This window comes from Mya arenaria, chromosome 1 (assembly GCF_026914265.1).
Source record: "Mya arenaria isolate MELC-2E11 chromosome 1, ASM2691426v1".
NCBI classification, from domain to species: domain Eukaryota; kingdom Metazoa; phylum Mollusca; class Bivalvia; order Myida; family Myidae; genus Mya; species Mya arenaria.
In genome coordinates, this window is record NC_069122.1 from 9,633,962 (window position 1) to 9,658,354 (window position 24,393).

The 24,393-nt window shown below is 34.3% G+C and overlaps 2 protein-coding genes across 7 annotated transcripts in view; both read left to right on the forward strand.

Moving 5' to 3' along the window:
• LOC128230561 (tyrosine-protein kinase Fes/Fps-like) overlaps positions 1-24,393 on the forward strand; it is a 109,410-nt gene that overhangs the window by 56,734 nt on the left and 28,283 nt on the right. The window lies entirely within an intron of this gene.
• Positions 5,921-23,904, forward strand: LOC128230574 (tyrosine-protein kinase Fer-like). Of its 4 annotated transcripts, XM_052943002.1 has the most exons (10): positions 5,921-6,074; positions 9,447-10,232; positions 10,582-10,671; positions 10,959-11,012; positions 11,633-11,734; positions 12,197-12,317; positions 13,325-13,448; positions 15,594-15,730; positions 16,131-16,232; positions 22,291-23,904. In XM_052943002.1, exons 3-10 carry the CDS (start codon positions 10,594-10,596, stop codon positions 22,449-22,451), a joined length of 879 nt encoding a protein of 292 aa, XP_052798962.1. In that variant the 5' UTR covers positions 5,921-6,074; positions 9,447-10,232; positions 10,582-10,593; the 3' UTR covers positions 22,452-23,904. The 4 variants fall into 4 exon arrangements, with proteins under 4 accessions (XP_052798962.1, XP_052798953.1, XP_052798945.1 ...); XM_052942993.1 differs by lacking the exons at positions 5,921-6,074; positions 9,447-10,232 and having other exon boundaries at positions 10,281-10,671; positions 16,143-16,232; XM_052942985.1 differs by lacking the exons at positions 5,921-6,074; positions 9,447-10,232 and having other exon boundaries at positions 10,282-10,671.

Consider the following 24,393-nt stretch of genomic DNA (forward strand, 5'->3'; position numbering starts at 1 on the left):
AAAAAAATTGACAACAGATATTCCTCATTTTTAGATTTTAAACAAAAATATAAATGTATCGCGTCATGAGAAAACCTGCCTTAATGACATCGAGTGCGTCATCGGAAAACCTGGTTGAAATGACGTCAGAGTATTTACCTGATATCCGGTGTTGAAGGTTATGTGTCACACATTGTGTGTTTGTTGTTTACCAGTGTTAACAAAAGAAGAAAGAAGAACCGAGACAAAATGGAGGAGGAATTAGAGGTAAATCTTTTCTCTTTCCGTATATATCTTTTTTTAAGTGATACTGCTTCAATCAGTTATATTTTTGGTGAAATTCCAGACAGGTTAAACTAATAACAAATATTAATCAGGCGGTTTTTTTAGATTTAAGGCAATTAAAAGCCTATTGATTTAACATCTGCAAGAAGATAAAACCGATTAATACGTTTTAAGTGGCATTCCGTAGTTATTATACAATATGTAAATATTATTTAAAAAAAAAACGCTTTATAATTAGTATTTAATTTTCTAAAAAGTTTTAATGTTGATCATAAACTTGTCACATGTAGCCAATATGAGTTATAGTCAACTATATCGAACTTACAAGGATTACATAGTTATTATAAATGATGGAGAAAAGGATAAGAAATATGAAATGAAAAAAGATCATGTGAAAAAAACGATGTGACAAAAGGAGAAAATATTAATATATCAGTCTATTTTTTCCATTAACACAAAGCCCGCCTAGCTCAATTAGGAGAGCGTTTGACTACTAATCCATAAACTGCGGGTTCGACCCCGGCAGATTCTTATTTGATTTTTTTTCGCACAAAATTTTATAAAAATGGAAAGAGATACAAAAGCATAAGTAAATATTTTTTCTACTAAATAGAATAGAAGTTTATAAATTGTGCATTCAAATTTGTTCAATAATAATTTCATAGCATTAAACCTCAATTGAACGAGTTTAAAACTAATATTTTCCAGGAGCTTGAAAGTATCCTTTCGGAGCATTTTGGGAGAACAACACATGGATCTCAGGAGTTAGAAGAAGATGATCAAGATCTATGTGAGCCGCCGGATAACGCAGAGGCAGGGCCACTTGTACAAACAAGAATGCGTGAAATGGTTTTATCACTAAATTCAGAGAGTGGTGAAAGCAGCGACGAGTGTACATATGATTCAGATTGCCAAGACTATTTAAACACAAAACGCTTTATGGAAGACTGCGGATGCAAAAAACAATGTCAGTCTAACTTTACACTTGATGAGGCTTATAATATTGTTCTCGAAAGTAAGGAGAAATCAAAAGAAGAAAAGGAACTATTTCTTATGGGCGTTCTTAGTGCCGAGAAGTATGATTCTGTAAAAACGAAACGAGGCAAAAAGCGGGTGCGTGCCAGAACAAAGTTCCACGTTAATGGCAGTGCTGTGTGCAGGCAAACGTTCCAGTTATTATATGATGTGAAGCGGACAACGCTAAATAATATTATCCAGCACATGAACGACACCGGCACTGGACCACGAGTACATGGAAATACAGGGCGGCGTCCGAAGCACGCATTTAATGTATACTCATACAAATCCGATCAACTAATAAACGGTTGCACTGCTTTATGGTCTAAAGTCTTGGCTGATTTAATATTGTTCTTGAAGATTATATTTTTTTAAGCAGGCAGCCTTGGTCAGAACACGAAATTAAAATCAATAGCAAAACGAAGTACTTGCGACGCATCGCGCAGTGTTACAGTGCTTACGTAAATACTTTTGAATGTTATGTCTATGTGCATTTAAATGATATTTCAGGAAGCAAACTTGAATTACCGGTGAGAGGCGTACCACAAGGATCAATATTAGGGTTTTTGTATTCAACATCTTCCTCAACAACATCGTCTACTTTATAAATAATGCAGCTTTGTATAATTATGCAGAGGATAAATCTTTTTGATACACTCTTTCTGTGTGTGATAAAAATCCTAATGTTTTTAAGACCACTCTTGAAGAAGAAAGTAACATTTCGAAAAACTGGTTTATTTCCAATCAAATGCAGGCTAACCCTGACAAAATTCAAGCAAATTCAGTTGGCTCAATGTCTGTTAAAGAAATAAAACAATTCAATATACTTAATCACGCCATTGCTTGTGAAGAGCAAATGAGACTTTAAGGCGTTCAGGTGGATAGTTAATTAAATGTTGATGCCCAGAGTTCTAAAATGTGCAAAAAAGCAGCTAAGCAATAGAATATCCCTTAAAGAATAAGCAAACTTTTGACGACCAATACTAAGCTTAAAGATATTTAAATCTTTTATCAGAATCAATTTTCACTACTGTCCTGTCGTTTGGAATTTTGTAGCAAGACCAACACTGAAAAAGTGGAAAAGATTCAATACAGAGCTTTAAAAATTATTTTTAATGATTACACCTCAACCAACTCATAGAGATCAATTGCCAACATTACATTTGAGCAGGATAAAATACATTGCTATTAAATTTACAAATGTTTGTTTGTTAGGTTTCTCACCAGAATATGTTCAAAACCTTGTAGCGTTTAAGACATGCATTTTTTATCTCAGATATGAAAGCTGTGTAGATGTAGGAAGAACTTTTTCCGCTTTAAGGCCAGTCAGGTATGGAACAACCCCCCAAAGTAAATAAGGTGCGCACAAAACTACCCGGAATTTAGAAGGTTGATCCGCACCTAGACAAGCCCCTTCTTGTAAATACTCAATGTGCAAATAATACCTTATTGCTTTAAAAATGAGATGGTATTGTTTTTCAGCTTGCGCTTGTTGTACTGATAAGGTGGGTTACCAATTTAATATGCATGGTTTTAGAAAATAACTTGAAATCTTGCATATCTAGACCACCTTCAAGTTTGTTACCAGTAATTGTGTTACGTATGATTTTATCTCTTTTTCTGTTCCAAAAAAACTCGGAGATCGAATTTATTATGTTAGAAATATCTGTATTTCATTTGTTTTAATATCTATGTTTAATGTTTACTTTACAAGTATGTATGTATAAAAGGATAAATGCGATATTGTATTCCGTTGTCAAACATAGATTGGAGTTTGTTGCGTTGGAAATATTTAACTACTAGCATTTGAATATATACACGAATACATTCATATGCTAGATTTGGATTTCGACACAATAGCACTGGTAGTCAAGAATGTAGGGTAACATGTTTAGGTGTACTTACACACCTGGGAATAAAGTTGATAGAACTTCCAAGATGCAATAGTGGACTTAAAGGACCAACAAAAAATCCTCAAAATATCAAATGGTACGTCATTTTTATGGTTCATTATTAAGAAAACATAATACAGGTGTCCTTTTAAACACATGTAGTTGCTTTGAGCGAACTATAGGTCAATGTTGTATCGGACGTAGCAATATTTTGAGCTAAGTAAACAAGCTAGGACAGAAGTAGGGTTTATAGTTCCGTTATTTTTCCAAAGTATGTAAGTTTCCGTTTACTCCAAGCATTAATTAGCTGCTTACACTTTTCAATTTTGTCGGTCCAACTTAGGTTGACACATTCTTAATATTTCCAAAGTAGACGCCAAGAGATTTAACATGTTTTGTAGTAAATTGTACACCATGTTACATATGACGGGTTGATTGTTCGATCTACCTACCCAGAGACCTAGCGTTTTCATCTTGTTAAGTTTAAGACCCGAATGCTTTAAATAGGTATCAATTATTTCTTAAACAATGGGTATTTCTAAATGGTTTTTAAGAAATCAAGTAGTGTCGTCTGCAGTTTGGGTAATTTTAATGTTGTTTTCCTTTACTTTTAAACTTAATATGTTTCACATTGTTTAAGTTTAATTGATAAAACTTCAACAACTATAATAAAAAGAAGAGCAGAAAGACGGCATCCCTGTCAAACGCCACGTTGTAAATAAAATGAGTCTGATATCCATCCATTGTTTGCTATTTCGGACGTAATATTGCAGTAAAGAGTCTTAACCCATCTAATAAACGAGTCCTTAAAGCCGAATTTAATTAATATGTCGACCATAAAAGGCCATTACAATGTGTCGTGGGCTTTTCTAATATTTCCACTCGTTGCTACGCCATTCGTGAAAATATTTTTCTTTGACCACTCGGGAAAAAAAGAATCTTACTCTGAATTCAACAAATATCCTCTATACCATTATCAATATAACACTAAAATTATTAACAAAAGGATTTTTGTTATTTTTAAAACATGTCATATCGTTTGTTTTATAATAAAAAAAAAACGATCCATGGGATTGGAATTTATACCTAAACAACAAGAGATCTTTGTCAAACATTAGGCCCCGTCCCCCTGTTGTCAGGATTATATGGACATCTGAATGAAATATGCATGGACCGAAATGACAGCAGATTTTGTCTCTGACATTGGATGCCGTTGAGGCAGTTTAAGATTATGACCAATCAAAGTGTGAGGATAGAGTTTGTTATGACTATGACCTTTGACTCTCTGATCAATATCCATAGGAGTCATAAGCTGGTCATCAAAAACCGAAATGTCAAGTTTGAGGGCCATGGGTGCAGGCATTGACAAGTTATCACATAGACAAGTTTTTTTTGTTCAAGGTCACTGTGACCATGACCTTTGATCCGATGACCCCTAAAATCATAAGGGGTCATCTGCAGGACGGACGCAACCCCAAGTCAAGTTTGAGGGCCATGGTTGTAGGCATTGTCGAGTTATCATTCAAACAACATTTTCACATTTAGATCACTGTGACCTTGCCCTTTGACCCGATGACTCCTAAAATCAATAAGGGTCATCTACTGGTCAGGCCCAACTTCCATGTCAAGTTTTAGGACCATAGGTCGAAGTATTGTCGAGTTTGCTTTTAAGGTCACTGCGACCTTGACCTTTGACCCCTAAAACCAAAAGGGTCATCTACTGGTGAGGCCCAACCTCAAAGTCAAATTTGAGGGCCATGGGTGCAGGCATTGTTGAGTTATCACTCTGACAACCTTTTACAATTCAAGGTCATTGTGAACTTGACCTTTGGCCTAATGACTTCCCAGAACAATAGGGTTCATCTACTGGTCAGCCCCTACTTCCATATCAAGTTTGAGGGCCATTGGTCTAGGCATTGTTGAGTTATAACTCGGACAACCTTAACAATTGTTAACCATTAAAGGTCACTGTGACCTTGACCTTTGACCCGATGAGCCCTAAAATCGATGGGGGGTCATCTACTGGTCAGGCCCAATCTTAATATCAAGTTTAAGGACCATTGGTCCAGGAATTGTCGTGTTTGCTCACTGCGACCTTGACCTTTGACCCCTTAAATCAATAAGGGCCATCTACTGGTCAGGCCCAACCTCAAAGTCAAGTTGGAGGGCAATGGGTGCAGGCATTTTCGCGTTATCCCTTGGACAACCTTTTACCATTGAGTTATCACTCGGACAAGATTTAAAGAAAAATTACCATTAAAGGTCACTGTGACCTTGACCTTTGACCCGATGAGCGCTAAAATCAATGGGAAGTCATCTTATAGTCAGACCCAACCTCCATGTCAAGTTTGATGACCATACGTCCAGGAATTGTTAAATTATCACTCGGACAAGCTTTGGTCTACAGAGGGACCGATCGACCGAACGACTGACCGACCGACCGACCGACATGTGCAAAACAATAAAGCCCTCTTCTTTGAAGGGGGCATAATTATATAAACGCACCACAGTACTAGACTGTAACCTTAACCATCACATCAATATATTCGCTTGTAAAATTTAAACAGATATTTACAATTTAAACAAACCCCTATACATTGGTAAATATATACAGTTTATTGCGCAATGTTTAAGATCGTTTTGATAGCCGATCCAAACATTTCATTTGATATGTCCTACTACGTTAGTTTATACAATATTTATTCAAATATTACAGTATAATTGTGCATACAGTTTGATGATAAACATATTTTATGTGCATGGGTAATATGCTATGAAAGAAGACATATGAGATATGCACAAAGCAATAAATATACAGAATAGAGACGGAAGCTTAATAGAAAATACTACGTTTTTGTTAAGTACTGTGTATTTCTTTTTCTGTGTGATTTTAGAGGAAAGGTAAGCTTCGTCTAATGTTTTGTTTTAATATCTATGTTTAATGTTTACTTTGCAAATATGTATGTATTTAAGGATAATTGCGATATTTTATTCCGTTGTCAAACATGGATTGGAGTTTCATTGCGTTGGAAATATTTAACTAGGCATTTGAATATATACACGAATATATTCATATGCTAGATTTGGATTTCAACACAATAGCACTGGTAGTCAAGAATGTAGGGTAACATGTTTAGGTGTACTTACACAGCTGGGAATAAAGTTGATAGAACTTCCAAGATGCAACAGTGGGTTTAAAGGACCAAAAAAAAAAATCTTCCAAAAAAACAAATGGTATGTAAATTTTAAGGTTCAATATAAAGAAAACATAATACAGGTGTCCTTTTATACACATGTAGTTGCTTTGAGCGAACTATAGGGCAATGTTGTATCAGTTTGTGGTTCGTAAAACATTTACATTTTAACGCATAAGTGTTGCAATATAAGAAATGTGGTCATGTACCAACTGTTTGACACAACCTATGGACTTGTTGGTCTTTGGTGGTGAAGCATATTTGTTTTTTTGGCAATCAGAAAGTGATTAAAAGTACAACTGAACATTACTTTGACGCGCTATTATTATATGACAATGAAAATGATAGACAGCGTTCTAGTTAGAAAAACACTATATTTGAGTATCAATCATCTAAACGGACATTAGTTTTGTTACAAAATAGCCCCTGTTCCATTTTCGACAAATACTGATGACTTTCTTCCCAGGGTGTTGCTCTACACGCTGAAGTGACTTCCCTTGATACTTGCTCTCGGATATGCAAAATAAAATGAGTGTGAAATGGGTGCCAGTCAATTGACATTTTATCTTCCGCGTTATTGCAATTCAATAGCATACATATATAAGTTATCCCAAAAAATGGATTATCGTCAGAATTACTAATAACACATATGGACTCTGATTATTCGAGTCTGATTGTTCAAGTACAAAAGTTGACAAAGTCTAAATAACGATGAAAAATCATGTTGTTTTTTCTGAACTTACTTGCGACTGAATTTGTGAATAATGAAGTGTACATCATACATTCCCTCCTCCAATCCCCTTTCCAAATCGAAAACGCATTTGCCTTTGACGACACGTGATATGGGTGTAGGGAGACCGAAAAAGCATGAATAGTTTGTTTTGGGCTTGCTATGAATGTTCCAGTCTGTGACGTATCTTTCTTTTAAATTTTACTTAGGTAATCATGTGGAAGAAAATGTTAGCAAACATATGTTGTGTTTTTATTTTTAATAATGTGTTCTTTGTTTGTTCCCAGTTTTAGTACAATGACGCTTTTCATTATGAATCTCTATGATTACACAACTTTAATCCTTTTATTTGCTTAGGCAAACTGTGCGTGATGTTCATAGTTTTAAACAATAACTGCATCATATCTTTGATAAGTTCTTGCACTAGGTACTTTCAATTTTATTCCTTTCTCTGAGATCCCTAATCATATGAGTACTTGGGATTTACCTATAAGTTTATTATTATTGTTTTATAATTAAGTTTCCTCAAGTAAATGTACACTTTGATAAGATTTACCATTTACGTTTGTGCACGCAACTAGTTTAAACCCCCAGCAAGTTTACATTCTACTGACCATTCCAAGGCGGTACCTTACAATCCTTGACAAACTCCTGTTTTTATTTAATATATATGTAATGTGTTGTTCGTGGAGATTAGTGCTGTTGTTCCATGTTTCTTGGTTGTGATTGTTTGTTTTTGTGTTCAATGTAGTTGGCGTTTACCCTAGGCAATTAAATGGGGTTTATGTTTAAACATTTTGCTACTGAGCTTGTTTCTGTAGTTTTTCATATAAGTATTCACAATCAATATGATAACTGTCATTTGGTTGTATAGTATGTGGATAAAGAGATTGCTTGAAATTCTTTTTCATCATTGCAATGTAAAATGATACCAAATTTAATCAATGTTCGGCGTCAGGTTCCAATTTTAAACCATGTTTCTTTCATGCTTTACGATGAAATATATCAATTTGATATTTCCACTGCAAAATAACGAGTGAAAATATCATCAATCATGATCATAAAAAAACTACATTTTCACTCGTGGCTTCGCCACTCGTGAAAATATGTTTTTCTATGACACTCGTGAAATAAAATACGATCTTACACTGAAATAAACAAATATCCCCTATTTATCTACCAGTGAGGTAAATCATTACAACAAATACACCAGCCATTAGAGTAATTCACCAATGAAAATCATAAACAAAGAATAAAAGGCCAAATACATCAAGAAACTTTAAAATTTCCGTATATATGATATAGTTCTAGTTTTACTCTTTCAAACATATACTTAGAGAACTTTTTTGTTTGCTTCAGAAATGTTTGTCGCATTTCGTGTTTATCTATATTAACTAAATGTATCACGTGGAAGAAAAAATATATAGTAATACGTTTGAATCATTAAGGGTCTTCACAAATAGGCAGAATAAAAAAGCAATCCTCGACATTGTCGTTAAAATGAGCCTTTCACATACATTATGACATTGAATATTATTGTTCGTTAACTAGTTAACTAGATTCAATGCTAAGAAAAAGGTTTAAACCAAATTAAAGAGAAGTCTTGTTCGTTTTATGTAATATCATTTTCAAATAAAACCTAAAAGAACAGATACTTTGTTTTAGGTGTAATTGGGAGCGTTATTAGAGTACAGAACTTCTTGCATCTAAATGCAGAAGACTATTCCTTGTATGTTGTCATTATTTTATTTCATATATATATAATCAAATCTAAACGTACGCTTTTTATTCGTATTGCTGCAGCGTCTTTTTGTTCGATTGCACTGTTTTAGGGCAACAGACCTAGGTGTGACAATGTTTCGTCATCCAGTCGTCTAAAGGGTTTTTAGCACTGTCTCGGAATATGTTGATACTAATTTTCAAATGGGTGAATAGCCTTTAAAAATATCAACTAGTAACTAGAGGCATAACGTGGCAATACTAACCATATCAACAGCTCCTCCAATTGTATACCACATATAAAGACTACAAATAAAAACATTTTTTCACCGCTGAAATTTCTATCGATAAGGAAGAATAGATCAATTTGTGATGTATAAAGAAGCTTGCTATACTAGGCTTTTATGGAAATTACGATGGATTAGTTAAGTTTAAACTCATTTGTTCTAAAACGATTGTGAAACAAATTATAACAACATTATATTACTCCCTATCTTTGGCACGCTTTTACGCGAGAGTGTGGGGGAAACCGGAGTACCCCGAAGGAAAACCACTTGTCCGGCTTAATGACCACAAACCAAACTAACAATAGTCACCTTCTTTTAATGAGTTTTATGTTTGTATATTCAGCGGCGCAAATTAATTGGATTCCAACCTAAGCACATCATAGGAGGAGAAAACGTGTCCGGGTGCTTGTAATTCTAAAAGATAAGGCACTTGAATGCCTCCCAAAATCAACTAACATGTCTAGCGATATAGACCATGAAAAGTGTGACAAGCATGGTTCTGAGTATGTGTTCTTTTGTAAAAAGCATGCCAATGTAGGATGTGGCAGATGTCTTCTGAAAGAACACGTTACCTGTGGACAAAATATTGTTGATCTTGATGATATTACAAAAGAAAATGTAGATACTCAACTGGTTAACAACCTTAAGAGTTCCATGGAAGATATGAGCGATTATATTTTACAAATCGAAGAAAACTTGTCAGGAAGTCAGTCCCGTAATAACACTAGCAAAGAAGCCTGCTTAAGAGAACTGAATGCTTACAAGAAAAGAATAGAGGATCGAATTGAAAAACAAACAAAAAATGCTAAAGATGCGGTGACTGACATGTACAACAGAGGTGAAGAAGACATTAAAATTGTCTCAGCGGCATGTTGTGAACTAAAACAGAAAATTACATCAAAGAAAACAGATTTTGATGCTAGTATTTGCAATGAACAATACAAGAAGCAATTCATTTTAATGACGACGCTGACAGAAGAACTGGAAACACTGACACCTGAAGTCGAAGAGATGAAACAACGAAGTATTACAGAGCCCATTACATTGGTTTGCAACATCGATGTGAAAAAAATGGATTGAGGTCAAAGGATCAGACTTTATTGTAAAAAGAGCAAGTGACCGTCTCGATGTACGTATGCAATAATATCATCGTAATATAATAATAAGTAAGTACAATAAATAAAGATAATGACCATAACTTCCTACAAATATTGGCAGAAAAGTATTACTCAAATATCAAAAAAAACATTTTTTGATTCGTTGTAAAAAAACAGTTGAATTGAATGTTTTTACTGTTTGGCCTCGATTTCATTTCAGCATATTTTAGACAACAACAAAGTTTTGACTTAATCAATGACTTCTCATTTGCCGGTGAAAAATATTAAGCAAGCATATATATACAATGAGTATTTGCTGCTTCCTACGGATCTCCATTCAAATATGTTTAAGATTTAATTGATTGCATGTTTCCTCTGCAGGAAAATACGTCAATGCCTCCGCCGCTTTCTCCCAGACCAACTCGTTATGATCCAGCGCTCGAGTGTTCCAGTGACATTGATGACAAACCGGTAGGGTTTGTTTTGACCTTTTTGTTGTTTGTACTATGCTTTAGCACATGTTTGCTGGATAAAAGGCTAATACTAGTTAGTTTGCTTTTAACAAAACCACAACACCAGTAGGGTACTTCCCACTGTATATATGGTATATCTATTATTTCCCAGGATTTTGACGTGCAAATGTTATTGTGTAATATTCGAAATGTCACGTACATTACCTTATAATATAATTTCTTTATTCCCTTGATATTTAGCACATGCAGTCCGAATCGAATACACCTTTAATAATATTTTTACAGGACTGTGGGGAAATAAGATTGGATGACATTGTATCGTGCGTACTGATTGGACAGGTAAATCTTTTTAATAATATCATTTATTAAGGTTGAGGTATATATTTTTAATTGTGCAAGTATTGATGCATGCTAGACCAAGTTCTTAAACCCCAGGTGAGGTCTAACAATTTTTTTATTGACCATGCCAAGGCGGTCATCTCAACACTGTCTAATCACAATAGGTTGATGTAAGTGTAGTGTTTGATGTCTTGTAATTTTGTGTGTCACTTATTGTTTGTTTTGTCTGATCCCTGCGCCTTTTTAAGTATTAGTTTCGGCAACTGGGCTAGTCCTTGTAATTTGTTTGGCATTATTACAGTTCTTGACACCACCGATACTCCTTGACGCTCCCATTGTTTTGTCATTCAGGTGAATTACCTTACAGTTCTTGACAAAACTAGCACTCTATCATATTGATAAGTAAACTTTATAATAAAACTACATTTATGTGTGTATCCTTGTAAGGCAACATATAGGTTATCGTTAGAAAAAATTAGTTTAAAAGTTTATTCTGCCAGCTTATTAAGTAAAGTTCTGATGTTGCCGTTTTATTTGACATGCTGCCTTTCTAAATGATATGACATTATATTTTTCTCATTTTGGAGCTGAAACTTTACCTTGAACATATGTTTTTACAGGGACATTTCAACAATTTCGCTGAAGTCTTCAAGGGATTTTGTAAGCCAATGAACGTAAAGGTAGTTGTCAAAGTGTACAAACGCAAATGTACGGATAGCATGGTAAGTGCAAAATGAATTATGTAATATTTTTCTTATTGTGTGTGTGTGCGTGCGTGCGTGCTTGCTTGCGAGTGCGTGTGTGTGTGTGTGTGTGCAAGCGTGCGTGTGTGTGCAAGCGTGTGTCTGCATGTGTGTCTTTTCAGTGTAAACATTTTGACAAATACTTTAAAAGTGAAAACATGATAAAATTGGCCATATGATTACATGCTTGCTTAGTGACATTGGCAGATAAAACATGCCCTGTTTCTGATCTGTATTCTGATTTGTTATGTTTCAATTGATTTATAGAACAAAAAGGCATTTTACATAATTCACCTTTTAGGTGTTAATATCTCCAACATTATTCATTCTTCATCGAAAATATGTTTAAAGAAAAACCAATTGGTCCTACTTTTTCTTTAGTTTCAACGTAAATATGATATATGCACAACAAATGTTATAATATATTTATCTTATTTTAAGCGGCAAGCCTTTGCAACGCATATGACAGCGCTGAGAACATTGGATCACCCAAACCTTGTCAAATACCTTGGCATTGTCCTTGAGTCACAGCCAGTTAGAATAGTCATGGAGTATGTTTCAGGTACGGTAACACATTGTTCTTGAGTCACAACCTATTAGATTTGTTATTGAGTATGTTACCTGTACGATTACACATTATCATCGAGTCACAACCAATTGGAAATAACATGAAGTATGTTACAGGTAGCAATACGTATTGGTCTTGAGTCACAAGCAATAAGAATTGTTATAGAGTATGGTAAAGATAGAATCACACAGTGTCCATTAGTCTTAACCAATCAGAACCTATTAGGATTGCCATGGAGTAGGTTTCAGGTACGATATACCACATTGGTCAGAACCTATTAGAATTGTCAATGAGTATGTTTCATGCATTGCTGGTCTCATTGGAAATAATACCTGTTATAATATTTGCAAAGATATTTATCATCTCAATGTTTTTAAGCGTTTACTAGTGCTTGTATTAACTTCGCCTTCATATTTGGTTGCAGGCTGAACGATTTAAGTTTGGGATACATAACAGACCCAACTTTGAAAACTAACAGGAAGCGGTGAATTTAGCCCCATTTCAAAAATTCAGTAATTTCGTTTTGGGGTGAACTGTATAACATGGTGTGCACAATAGTGGTGGAAGTCCTTCTTTGATATTTTGTATGATTTTTTCCTAGTACTAGAGCAGTAACCAGCTTGAAAATCTAGCACATAATAGTTAACATTCCCATTCCTGTGCAAAAGTCGCACTTTGCGCTCGTTCTGATAATAAATCGCGTTAATTCTGCAATAACTATATAGGAATAATTATTGAAGACATAACGCGAGTTATTTGAATTATTATATTTGCTAATGTTTACTTTGTCCACCTGATAGACAAGCAATGCTTCGAGCAGTATATTGACACATTTAATTAAGGGATTTTTTTGCATAAATATTGTACTTTACAGTAAAGAATTCTCTTTATGCTATTTAATGGTGAAACGTTTTTTTTGTTATGTAAGCAGTTTCTACATTTCTGATTGAAGGTTAAACTTGCAGAAAATATTAAATGTGTTGAATACTTTTTTTCTGCAGGGCAGTGTCTTCTTGATTACCTTCGTTCGATCGACAACAAACAAACAACGATAGAAGCCGCCGGGATGTGTTTAGACATTGCTACAGGCATGGAATATTTGATCGCTCATGGATGCTTGCACAAGTAATATAATTATTTAGAACTTTTTCTGTAAATGAGATTCATGAAGTGTATAAAGCAGATTATAACAATGTATATAATTGTATAATCTGTATAACGGCAACACATGAATAATAATTTGCATGGAAATGGGGGTAAATGGTATCTTAGTCAACGCCCCTCGATGCCCCTTGACAAACAAAAATAAAGGTGCTGAAATTTCAACGTTCATGTAATTATTATTTCATTTAGATTTAAGAGGAATTATAAAGACATTGTTGAAGGGTTTTCAAGGTATTTGTTTGCAATATGTAATATTTCAATATAAAAAATAAATAGCTGAATACAACTAGTTTTACTCAATTTTTGTCCGGGTCTCATCATATATATGACAAAGAACTAAACTATCTAAAAGTTCCAAGGCCACTGTAAAAGGCAAAATCCATCCATAAACTTCAGCAACAACTCCAAATACCTTTAAAAAGATATGCAAGACTTTTCTATAAAAGAAATTAAAGAAACATCATTGGCCTGGGGCCATTTCAATAAAGATTTAAGTAGATTAAGGAAGTAAATTGAACTTATCATGGCGTCAAATTTTGTTTGTTGTGTTACTGAATTATGCGAATTGACTGCAGCCAGTACTTAAAATGATGACAAAGTAATTACAATTAATAAAAACAACTTGTTGACATTTGTAACGTTTCTACAGATTTAAGATTGTTTTATTTACGGCTAAGATCTTTTACTGAAACGGGCCCAGATAGCATAAGGAACAAGAAGAAAAAATTGTATTTAGTATCACTTTATACAACATAAATATCTCAATAATGGCAATAGGATCCATGACTCGAACATTCTAACACAAACGATGTGAGGTATATAATGTGAAGAAAAATACATTATAATAATACATAATACAATAATTTTGAGTTAAAACCTTTGGACAACAGTGCTTTGTTTGTGAATCCAGTAAGTGTCTAACATTAGCTTTAAAAGTCCTCAATGGGCATAAAAACTAAACGTTTAAAAATAAACTCTTACTCACCCAAAAAGCAGTACAAAAACATCAATTGATTTAATATAACGAAAAGGATAAATGAATATCGAAAACAGTGAGACTACCGTTTAATTTTAAAGAAAGGTGTAGGAAACACGATATTTCTACATAAGACGATATTTGATCACTGTAAATCTATAAGCACTCGACCCACAAGTCATATTATATTTGTGCGTTTCCAGATATTAAATACATTGTTACAATCTTGTTATCAGTAATCAATATGTTCCATTAGTACATTATTTAGCAAGAAGTTAAAAGTTTATCACTCAAAATTTTCGTTTGTTTTAAAAAAAATTGTATTGATTATAAATATGAGTATCACTTTAAAGATGCACAGTCACAGTTATACCGTTTTCACAACTTTTTTATATTGTGTCTTGGAATGAGCAAATTTGGGCGTAAATTTATGTAAACCAGTGGGAAAGGACTGCTGACAAAAGATCAGATCGCAGATTTTCAAATTTTCAGCAGTCTTATATGACTGGTTTACATGCATTTTCGCATAAATTGGCTCGTTCAAAAACAAAAAATGAAAAAAGTTCAAATCGTTCAATCTGTGAGAGTGCAGCTTGCTATAAGTTCTTTTACTGAACTTTGTGGCGACAAAATTATACAAATTTAATGCTGAATCAATTAAACTATTAAAGTCAGAACGATGATTGTTTATACGTTTGCCTTACTTGATGGCTAGTTTGACCGATATATGGTTTTACAAAAACAAATACAAGTTACAAATAATATAACGATCGAACTTGTTCATTTTTCATCGACCCAAGTTTAAATTCAGCGCTATTAGTGAAGTTAAAACATAATCACTTTCAACTATACTGCGAACCAATGTAAACATATAACAAGAGTCTTGAAAGTTTGTTTCGACAAGAATATCTTTAACATTACTAAAGACTTTTATTCGTGCAAATTCCTAACAGTATTATAGCAAATTCTAATTTGTGTTTGTTTTTGTTCTTAATATTCGTGAAAGAAGTGTTAAACTGCATCACAAAATAACGCATTTTATGCTATTATCCTTAACAACATTAACCTACATTTCAAAAATGTTTGTCAATTCCCGATCAATCAATTCGGCACTTTGTTTCTTGTTATAGGACTCTCGCAGCCAGAAACTGTTTCATAACAAACGATTGCGTTGTAAAGATATCGGATTACGGCATTTACAGTGTTGCAACAAGTTTGACTGATAAACTACCCCCGAGTCAAAACAGACGGTACAATTCAAGAAAAGGTACATATTGTAAAACAGCCTCTCATACTGGATAAACCAAAATCATTTTTGTCAGCGAGGGTGAGAAAGAGGGGGAAGGGTTGTAAGAAGAAAGGTAGGGCAGAAAGGGAGATTTTCCGTGCATGACGTCATAAATCAGCAGCCATATTGATTAAATGCTTTCATTTAGAAGCGGTTAAGCATTTTTACACAGATTTCCTAAGATGGTCCAATGGGTTTATAAAAAGTACTTTAAATTATTTCTCGGAATCGCAATAGTTCAAATAAACAGGGTTATAGCAACACATTGCTCCAGCCGTGGAAGCATGATATTATTATTTCCATTCAGTGTGCTGTAAAATATTTTATTTAATATGTAATATTTGTGTATGCCTTTAATGTGCAATATTTCGATCAACAGAACGACCGACAGAGGAGTCGAATGTCTGGAGCTACGGAGTGGTAATGTGGGAAATCTTTTCTAAGGGAGCCAAGCCCCATTTCGAACGCTCTCATAGGAACAGTAAGTTGTTTTGTGTCTTTATTAATGCATAGATATTTAAATAATACACAGAAAATAAAAAATAACAACAACAACATTTAAAACGTCTGTATCTTGTGTTACGGCTTTGAATTTATATTTAGTTCATAGACGTTTGAAGCTACATGGTAGTGTTACAATAACATGAAGCAACTTGCTTAACAAGAGTTTGATTAACATGACTGAGTTAGACCATCGAACGTCGGATACAAATTGATTCGAAGATTTAAAATACATTTGGCTTTTTTAACATCGTTTTATTGTGGAACACAGAAAGCTTGAGAACTTTGTGTACTTAAATCAATACAGTCTGACAGAATAAAAACTGCACAGTTACAACAATGGTCAGTATAAATGTGTCATATCCCCTAGCACCGGTAAAAGCTGCATTCTCATAAAGTTTTATTTTTGTCTTGTAAAGAGCAAAGTTTTGCATAAATATCAGCAAACCAATGAAATGAGATTGCTGACAAAAAAAACAGATCGTAGAATATCATATTTCCGTTCAAATAATTCATGTTTTATGGCTTAAACCGTTAATAACGGTTTAAGAAAAATGGATAAAACATCAAATTTTGATTTTCAATATAAAAATCTGCGATCTTATTTATGTCAGCAGTCTTATATAACTAATTTTCATGGATTTTCACAAAAATTGGCTCGTTCCACGCCAAAATAAAAAAAAGTTGTCAAAATGTTCAATTTGTGAGAGTGCAGCTTTAAGGAAGTATTCTATTTTCAAAAAATCGTTATTATATCCAATCAGTCCGATTGCCCCATGGATTTATACTATTTATACTACTGCAACTTCCATTCCTTATGTATACAGCCTTTCGGAAATTTAAAATATTTTCCGATGAAGGCAATATCTATGGATATGTTCGGATCGTAAATCGCGTTGTAATACAAATTAAAATCTGTTTATCTTGTAATTGCTTGTGTCAGCAGGCCACGAAAAACTTTAATCAACATGTTGAACTGCGATTTTTTTTTCTGGTATTAAGGTTTATCTATGTAGCCTTTCTTTGTTGTTTTGTGACGTTTTATGCCTCGCTTAGTGCATATTAAGCCTTAACATTTTGCCTTCAAACAGGGACATCCTTGTACATTTTGGCTACTTGACTTGCGTTTGTAGTTTCAACTGCAATATTTATGCTCCCCCCTTCGAAGAAGAGGGGAATATTGCTTTGCACAGGCATGTCGGTATGTTGGTCGGTCGATCGGTCGGTCGGTCGGTCCGTCGGTAGACCAAAGCTTGTCCGAGTGATAACTCAACAATGCCTGCACCCATGGCCCTCAAACTTGACATGGAGGTTGGTCCTGACCAGTAGATGAACCCTATTGTTTTTGAGGGTCATCAGGCCAAAGGTCAAGGTCACAGTGACCTTGAATGGTAAAAGGTTGTCCGAGTGATAACGTGACAATGCCTGCACCCATGGCCCTCAAACTTGACTTGGAGGTTTGGCCTGACCAGTAGCTGACCCCTATTGTTTTTTGGGCTCAATGGGTCAAATTTCAAGGCCACAGTGTCCTTGAATGGTAAAAGGTTGTTCGAGTGATAACTCAACAATGCCTGCACCCATGGCCCTCAAACTTGATTTGGAGGTTGGGCCTGGCCAGAAGATGGTCCCTATTGATTTAAGGGGTCATTGGGTCAAAGGTCAAGGTCACAGTGACATGGAATGGTAAAAGGTTATCCGAGTGATAACTTGACAATGGCTGCACCCATGGCCCTCAAACTTGATTTGGAGGTTGAGCCTGGCCAGAAGATTGTCCCTATTAATTTTAGGGGTCATTGGGCTAAAGGTCAAGGTCACAGTGACCTTGAATGATAAAGGGTTTTCCAAGTGAAAACTCAACAATGCCTGCACCCATGGCCCTCAAAATTGACATGGAGGTTGGGCCTGACCAGTAGATGACCCCTATTGATTTTAGGGGTCAAAGGTCAAGGTCACAGTGACCTTGAAAGCAAACTCGACAATTCTTGGACCTATGGTCATCAAACTTGACATGAAGGTTGGGCCTGCCCAGTAGATGACCCCTATCGACTTTGGGGGTCATCAGGCCAAGGTCAATGTCACAGTAACCTTTAACGCAAAAAAGTTAACAAATCTACCCCCACTGATATCTCAACAATGCCTGAACCTATGATCAATAAACTTGACATGGATGTTAAGCCTAACCAGTAGATCACCCATATTGATTTTAGGTTTCATAGAGCCAAAGGTCAAAGTCACAGTGATCTTGAATGGTAAAAGGTTGTCCGAGTGATAACTCAACAACGCCTGAATCCATGGCCTTCAAACTTGACTTGGAGTTGCATCTGACTTGTAGATGACCCCTTATGATTTAAGGGGTCAAAGGTCAAGGTCACAGTGACCTTGAACGAAAAAAACTTGTCTTGTGATAACTTGACAATGCCTGCACCCATGGCCCTCAACTTGATATTTAGGTTTCTGGTGACCAGCTGATGACTCTGGATTTTGAGTTCATAGAGTCAAAGGTCATGACGGTCATAACACACTTTATCCTCACACTTTAATGGTCATAATCTTAAAACAGCAACAAATCAGCTGTCATTTCGGTCCATGCATATTTCATTCAATTGTCCATATAATCCTGACAACATGGCGCTCAGGGGGGGGGGATAATGTTTGACAAACATCGCTTGTATAGATAAGGGCAACGCAGTCTCTGCCGACAGGGCTTAAGACTATAAGTATCTTCCATGGCCGAGAGTGTAAGATAGGTTCATTCCGCCCCGAGCGTAGGGGGTTTTGCGGAAACGAGGTTTAACGAGTTTCCGCAAAACACCCTGCGCGAGGGTCGGGATAAACCTATCTTACACGAGCGGCTATGGTAGATGCTTTTTCTCCCACCTCAGTTAAACAAAATTAAGTAAAAATGTATTTTTTTGCCAGAACTCTATTGTGCTTAGTGAAAATAATTGCGTACGGATATGCAATAATTCGTGGTTGTCATGGATATTCGCGCAGTGATTCAGAGTATGTAAATGGTCTGATCGGTCTTTAAATAGTTCTAAGAAGAGTGAAGCATTATTTCTTGAAAGGTGCGTGAAAACTGTTTTCTGGTGACATTTGAAGCGAGAAATAATTAACTCGCGTTCTAAATATTGCCACCAGACAAGGTTTCCATGATGCGCTACAGACGACAGTCTTCAACAAGGGAGGTAATTACAATTTGGTGACCATTAAAAGAAGTTCCATACCGGCATTTTTTCTTCGCCCGTGGGCAAGATAAGAATTTCTAGCATGGTTAAATTAATGGACCTACTTATCTGAGGTGGGAGAAATATTTTTTTCTTCAGAGGAAACTTAGTATTTTTATTGTGTAGTTTCAACTGCAATATTATAGATAAGGGCAACGCAGTCGCTGCCAAAAAGGCTTAAGAAATATTTTTTCTTCAGAGGAAACTTAGTACTTTTATAGAATCAACAAAAGTTGTTATTTTCACTATATCCTCAAGAGTGAAAATATCATCTTTAAGTACTACTTTAAACATCAATTGAAGTAACTTCGATAGAAACTGAGTACCTCACTTTTGAACCAGTAAATTATGTCAATAGGGAAAATATGATATTAAGAAGAGACTGGACATGTTTGAAGTAAGATCGTTTGAAAATAAACCCAAATTACCATCAATATGATAACCATATTATTCAAACGTTTATTGAAGCTGAATGCTCGAACATTTGCTGTTGTACAAAACCAAAGTTATTGAGGTATTATAAACTATCAAGCATCTTTTAAATGTGTCTGACTTCGTAATACGAAATTTCCGTAAAATAACACAACAATTAGCAGATAGTTAGGTGAAATACTACAATATTCCACCAAAAAATGTCAAACGACCATTGGACTGTCAGTATTTAAGTGTGGTCTTCACTTCATCTTGGAAACGACTTATCTACAAGCGAATCAGACTAATTTCTGACAGTGAGGTTGAATTAATATCCATATTAATACCTTGAAAACAGTTTAAACACTTTCGACTATTCAACTTTTCATTCAGAAAATGGCGAGAAAACATTTCGTGGTTTAACCATTATTATAAGGAACTTAAATGCATCAATAAAACCTTGTTGATGATTGTGTATGAAATGTTTGAACTGAAACACGAGAAGAATAATAAACTATATTTTCAGAAAGAGACCTGCGTCTTTCGATGATTTTAATTGTTAAAGCCTATAATACAAACATACATTATTCTAGAAAGAATATTTTACTTACCAAATTTACAGCAGTAAACATATACACCCTTAAGTCACCTTTTTATGTGTATATCAAGTTGTATATGCCAAGACAAATATTTTACATACACAAATATCTACTTTGAAACAGAAAAAAAGCTCAAAATATATTGGTATTAAATTCTACGGCGAGATACGAAACTAAGTTTGAGTAGAAACTGTCTTTGTTGCAAGTGAAACAATTTTCTACTCTAAATAATTAACAAAAACATTTTACCCCAACTTGGTATCAGAAAGAGGAACTGTTTGCCAATTGATAACGACATGGTTGCAATACACATGTTTGTATTGGATAAATATTTTTTCACAAACCGGCGAAGGTAAGACAATCTACGCCGTCGGCGCTTAAAGCTGCGCAAATCTGTCTAAAAGGGGGTCTCTAGCAAAATAAATTGAAACAGCTATAATTCATCGATATTAGAGATGCACTCTTACTTCAAAATAAGATTTACTACAATTAATACAATTATTTAATATACATACAAGGGTGAATAAATGTCAAAAACAATGGTTCTGATGAAGGATACTGAGTTTAATCATTTGGAAGAAAAGATAAGCTTATATATGTCTCTTTTATTTTTAATAACGTTTTCTTTATTTGTTCTCCGTTTTAATGATGCATTTTATTATGAAACTCTATGGTCACACAGTCTTAAAACTTTTATTTTATAAGGCAGACTGTGTGTGATGCTCATAGTTTGCAACAATGACTGCATCGTATCTTTGAAAAGTTTTTGTAATAGGTGATCTGAATTGTATTTCTCCGTCTGCATATTGAGTTGGGATCTCTAATCATTGAAGTATTTGGGGTGTACGTATAAGTTTATTAGTATTTGTTTTATTATTAATTTTACTCAAATTAAAGCATACTTTGATAAGATTTACCTTTTGTGTGTTTTCTTTATTTATGAGTGTTGGGATAAGAGTGAGGTTGTGCACACAACTGGTTTAAACCCCCAGTAAAATTACATTTTGCTGCCCGTTCCAAGGCGGTACCTAACAATCCTTAATATGCATTAGTTTATATATAGTATGTATGCACTTTGTTGTTCATGGAGTTTTGTGCTGTTCTTCAATATTTCTTTTTTGTGATTTGTTGTTGTTGTGTTCTATGTATTTGGCGTTTGCCCAGTGCCATTAAACCAGATTTATGTTTAAACGTTTTGCTACTGAGCTTGTTTCTGAAGGTTTTCATAAGAATTTAGTATTAAGTACAGAAAACACGGTATTTCTATATGCAATAGTAGATCAAAGTTTAAATTTTAGCACTCACCAATAATTTAATATTTTGGCGTTTTCAGCCATTAAATTCACGGTTACAATCTTGTTATGAGTTATTAAAATTTCCCATAAATACATTATTTAGTACGTAATTTAACATTTATCACTCAAAATTGATGATGGTTATACATGTTTATGTATTGAGTTTGAATAAGAGTGTCACTTAAGCATAAGAGAAACATATAAAAAAATCGATTTCAGGGACAATATTTTTATTTCACTCGTGATCATAAAAAAAACATTAAAAAATATATAAAATCATGTTCACGAATGGCTACCTTTATCAATATATTGATAATGAATTAACATAAAATTCGAAACAATTCAACTATAGTATTGACGCATTTTAAGGAACACCAGACATCATCTAAAGGTATAGGTACTGGAGTTAAACACACTCTGACAGAGTTAACCTTCATTTTTCACCTAAAGTATACTGTTTGTATTTAATTTTTAAAACAGTATTAAGATTCTTTTTGGATTTTCAGAGGAGTTTCTGCCAGCTCCAAGAATTACACCTGACAGCATCTATCACCTCATGAAGCGCTGCTGTGCTTCTGATTCTAAGGAGAGGTTTCTATTCACAGACATCCTTAGACAGCTTCGCCGACTTATTAAAAATCCCCCATCCACAGAGAAATGGAATTAATCAGTAACATTTTATGCGTTAGTGTTTTTACATCAATCTTCATAAGTATAATGCACGCATTTATGCACTTTTATTAGATATTTGACCATATTATTTCACAACGAATGGTGAAGAAGTTCTTTCGATAATATGTTAAACCCTTTCATGACACAGAGAATCGTCTTTCTTAAAAAAAAGGCTAGCACTGACTAGCTTTGTTTTTGAATTGATATTGTTGTGATCTACCTTCACCGTGATAAAAATGAGTTTTTAGATGATGTCTTAAGAAAAAAAAACATAAGATTGCAAAAGACTTCTGTCATTTTTCCAATATGGGCAATATGTTGAGTGGTGTACCTATTTTACCTAACATAGCTCATCGATATGAATTGGTATTCAGTTTAAAATCAGTTAGCAAGTATTAAATTTTATCATTATCGTGTACGTTTGCTTTTCGGATGTACTTGTCTAAACATTAAATTGCTATTTAAAATGTAAAATCCATAAAGTTGAAGCAATATTTTGTCTATATTGAATGAAACTTGATGTTATTATTTATGCAAACAAAGACATAGTTATACATAATAATAAAATTGCATGTGTTATTCAAAACGGATTTTTTTTAATTTGATGAAAACGTGCCTTGGTTGCCGTTTGTAAAATAGTGTGCAATCGGCATGCCTTAATGTCATATATCAGCTTAATTTAGATGTGGTGTTGTACGTATACTGATTGAGATTGCCTTGATAAATGTTTACCTTAAATCAACGTTGCTGTTTTTTCTGTAAACAGAGACATGTAATAATAGATGGAATGCATGCACTACTTGATTGTATTTATGAATTTATGTACAGTGATTTTTTTATCTGAATTTCATGTACCTTGCTGTGAATGGCAATATTTAGAGTATTTTTTCTCAAATAGTAACTTGTCAAGGATTAAGCCCAAACCTGCTTTTTAATTCTGCAAATGAGTGATTTTCGTCTGGGTAAATAGTTTATAAAGTGTAACACATTTGTAACACAATGTTATTTTGTTTAATTTCTTATTTCCTGTATTGAACTAGATTACCATCATCACTTTATAAAATGGTAATATACATGTCTGATAATCTGCTTACTAAAAAGATTAATTGTTGATGATACCTGGTAGCTTAGACCATATTTTACTTGAGCACATTTAGTGCACCTTTTAAACAGTGTTCAGATTTTACTCATCTATGTTTTATTTCCCCATTTTAAGCATAATCATGATATAAATGTGTTACGATAACCAACATATCCCACATTTTTTGTATTATATGATATATGATAGTAAATTAGGAATTGTGTTAACAATTTGATGTATATATTTATATACTCTCTTATAACTAATTTACAATGGCCATGTGTGTATATATCTCGTGTTGAATGTGTCAAATGTATATCCTTGTTTTCTCTGTACTTGGATGAGGCTTTAATAAACAGAAATTAACCTAAACCACAAATCGGCTTTAACCAACACTTATATGCGAGACAGTCGCCACAGAATGACTCATGTGTCCCTTAATCATTCCTAGTCTATATTGAGCCAAACATACGCTTAAGAGGCTCTATGACACTCTTTTAAATATGCCCAATAACAAACATTATGAAATCATTTAATGTTAATAAATCTTATAAAGGTTCTACCCAAGTCAAATCCGTGCCCAGTAAATCCAAATCCTGTTACATTAAAGTTCATCTTATGCCAAACTTACCACAGGGGGGGGGGGGGGGGGGTGCGTGGGTATGGGGTCATACATCAAACCCAGCTCAAAATAAACACAAAAGCAGCCACAATTAAGTCCATTAGGTGCCATACAAACGCCAAAGCAATGTTGTTTTACCACAGAAGGATTCTACACAAACCCTTCAAGGGTCAAACTATTCCTATTGTGACTACAGTCTTATAAAGCCTCATCAGTACAAAATAGAACACATTG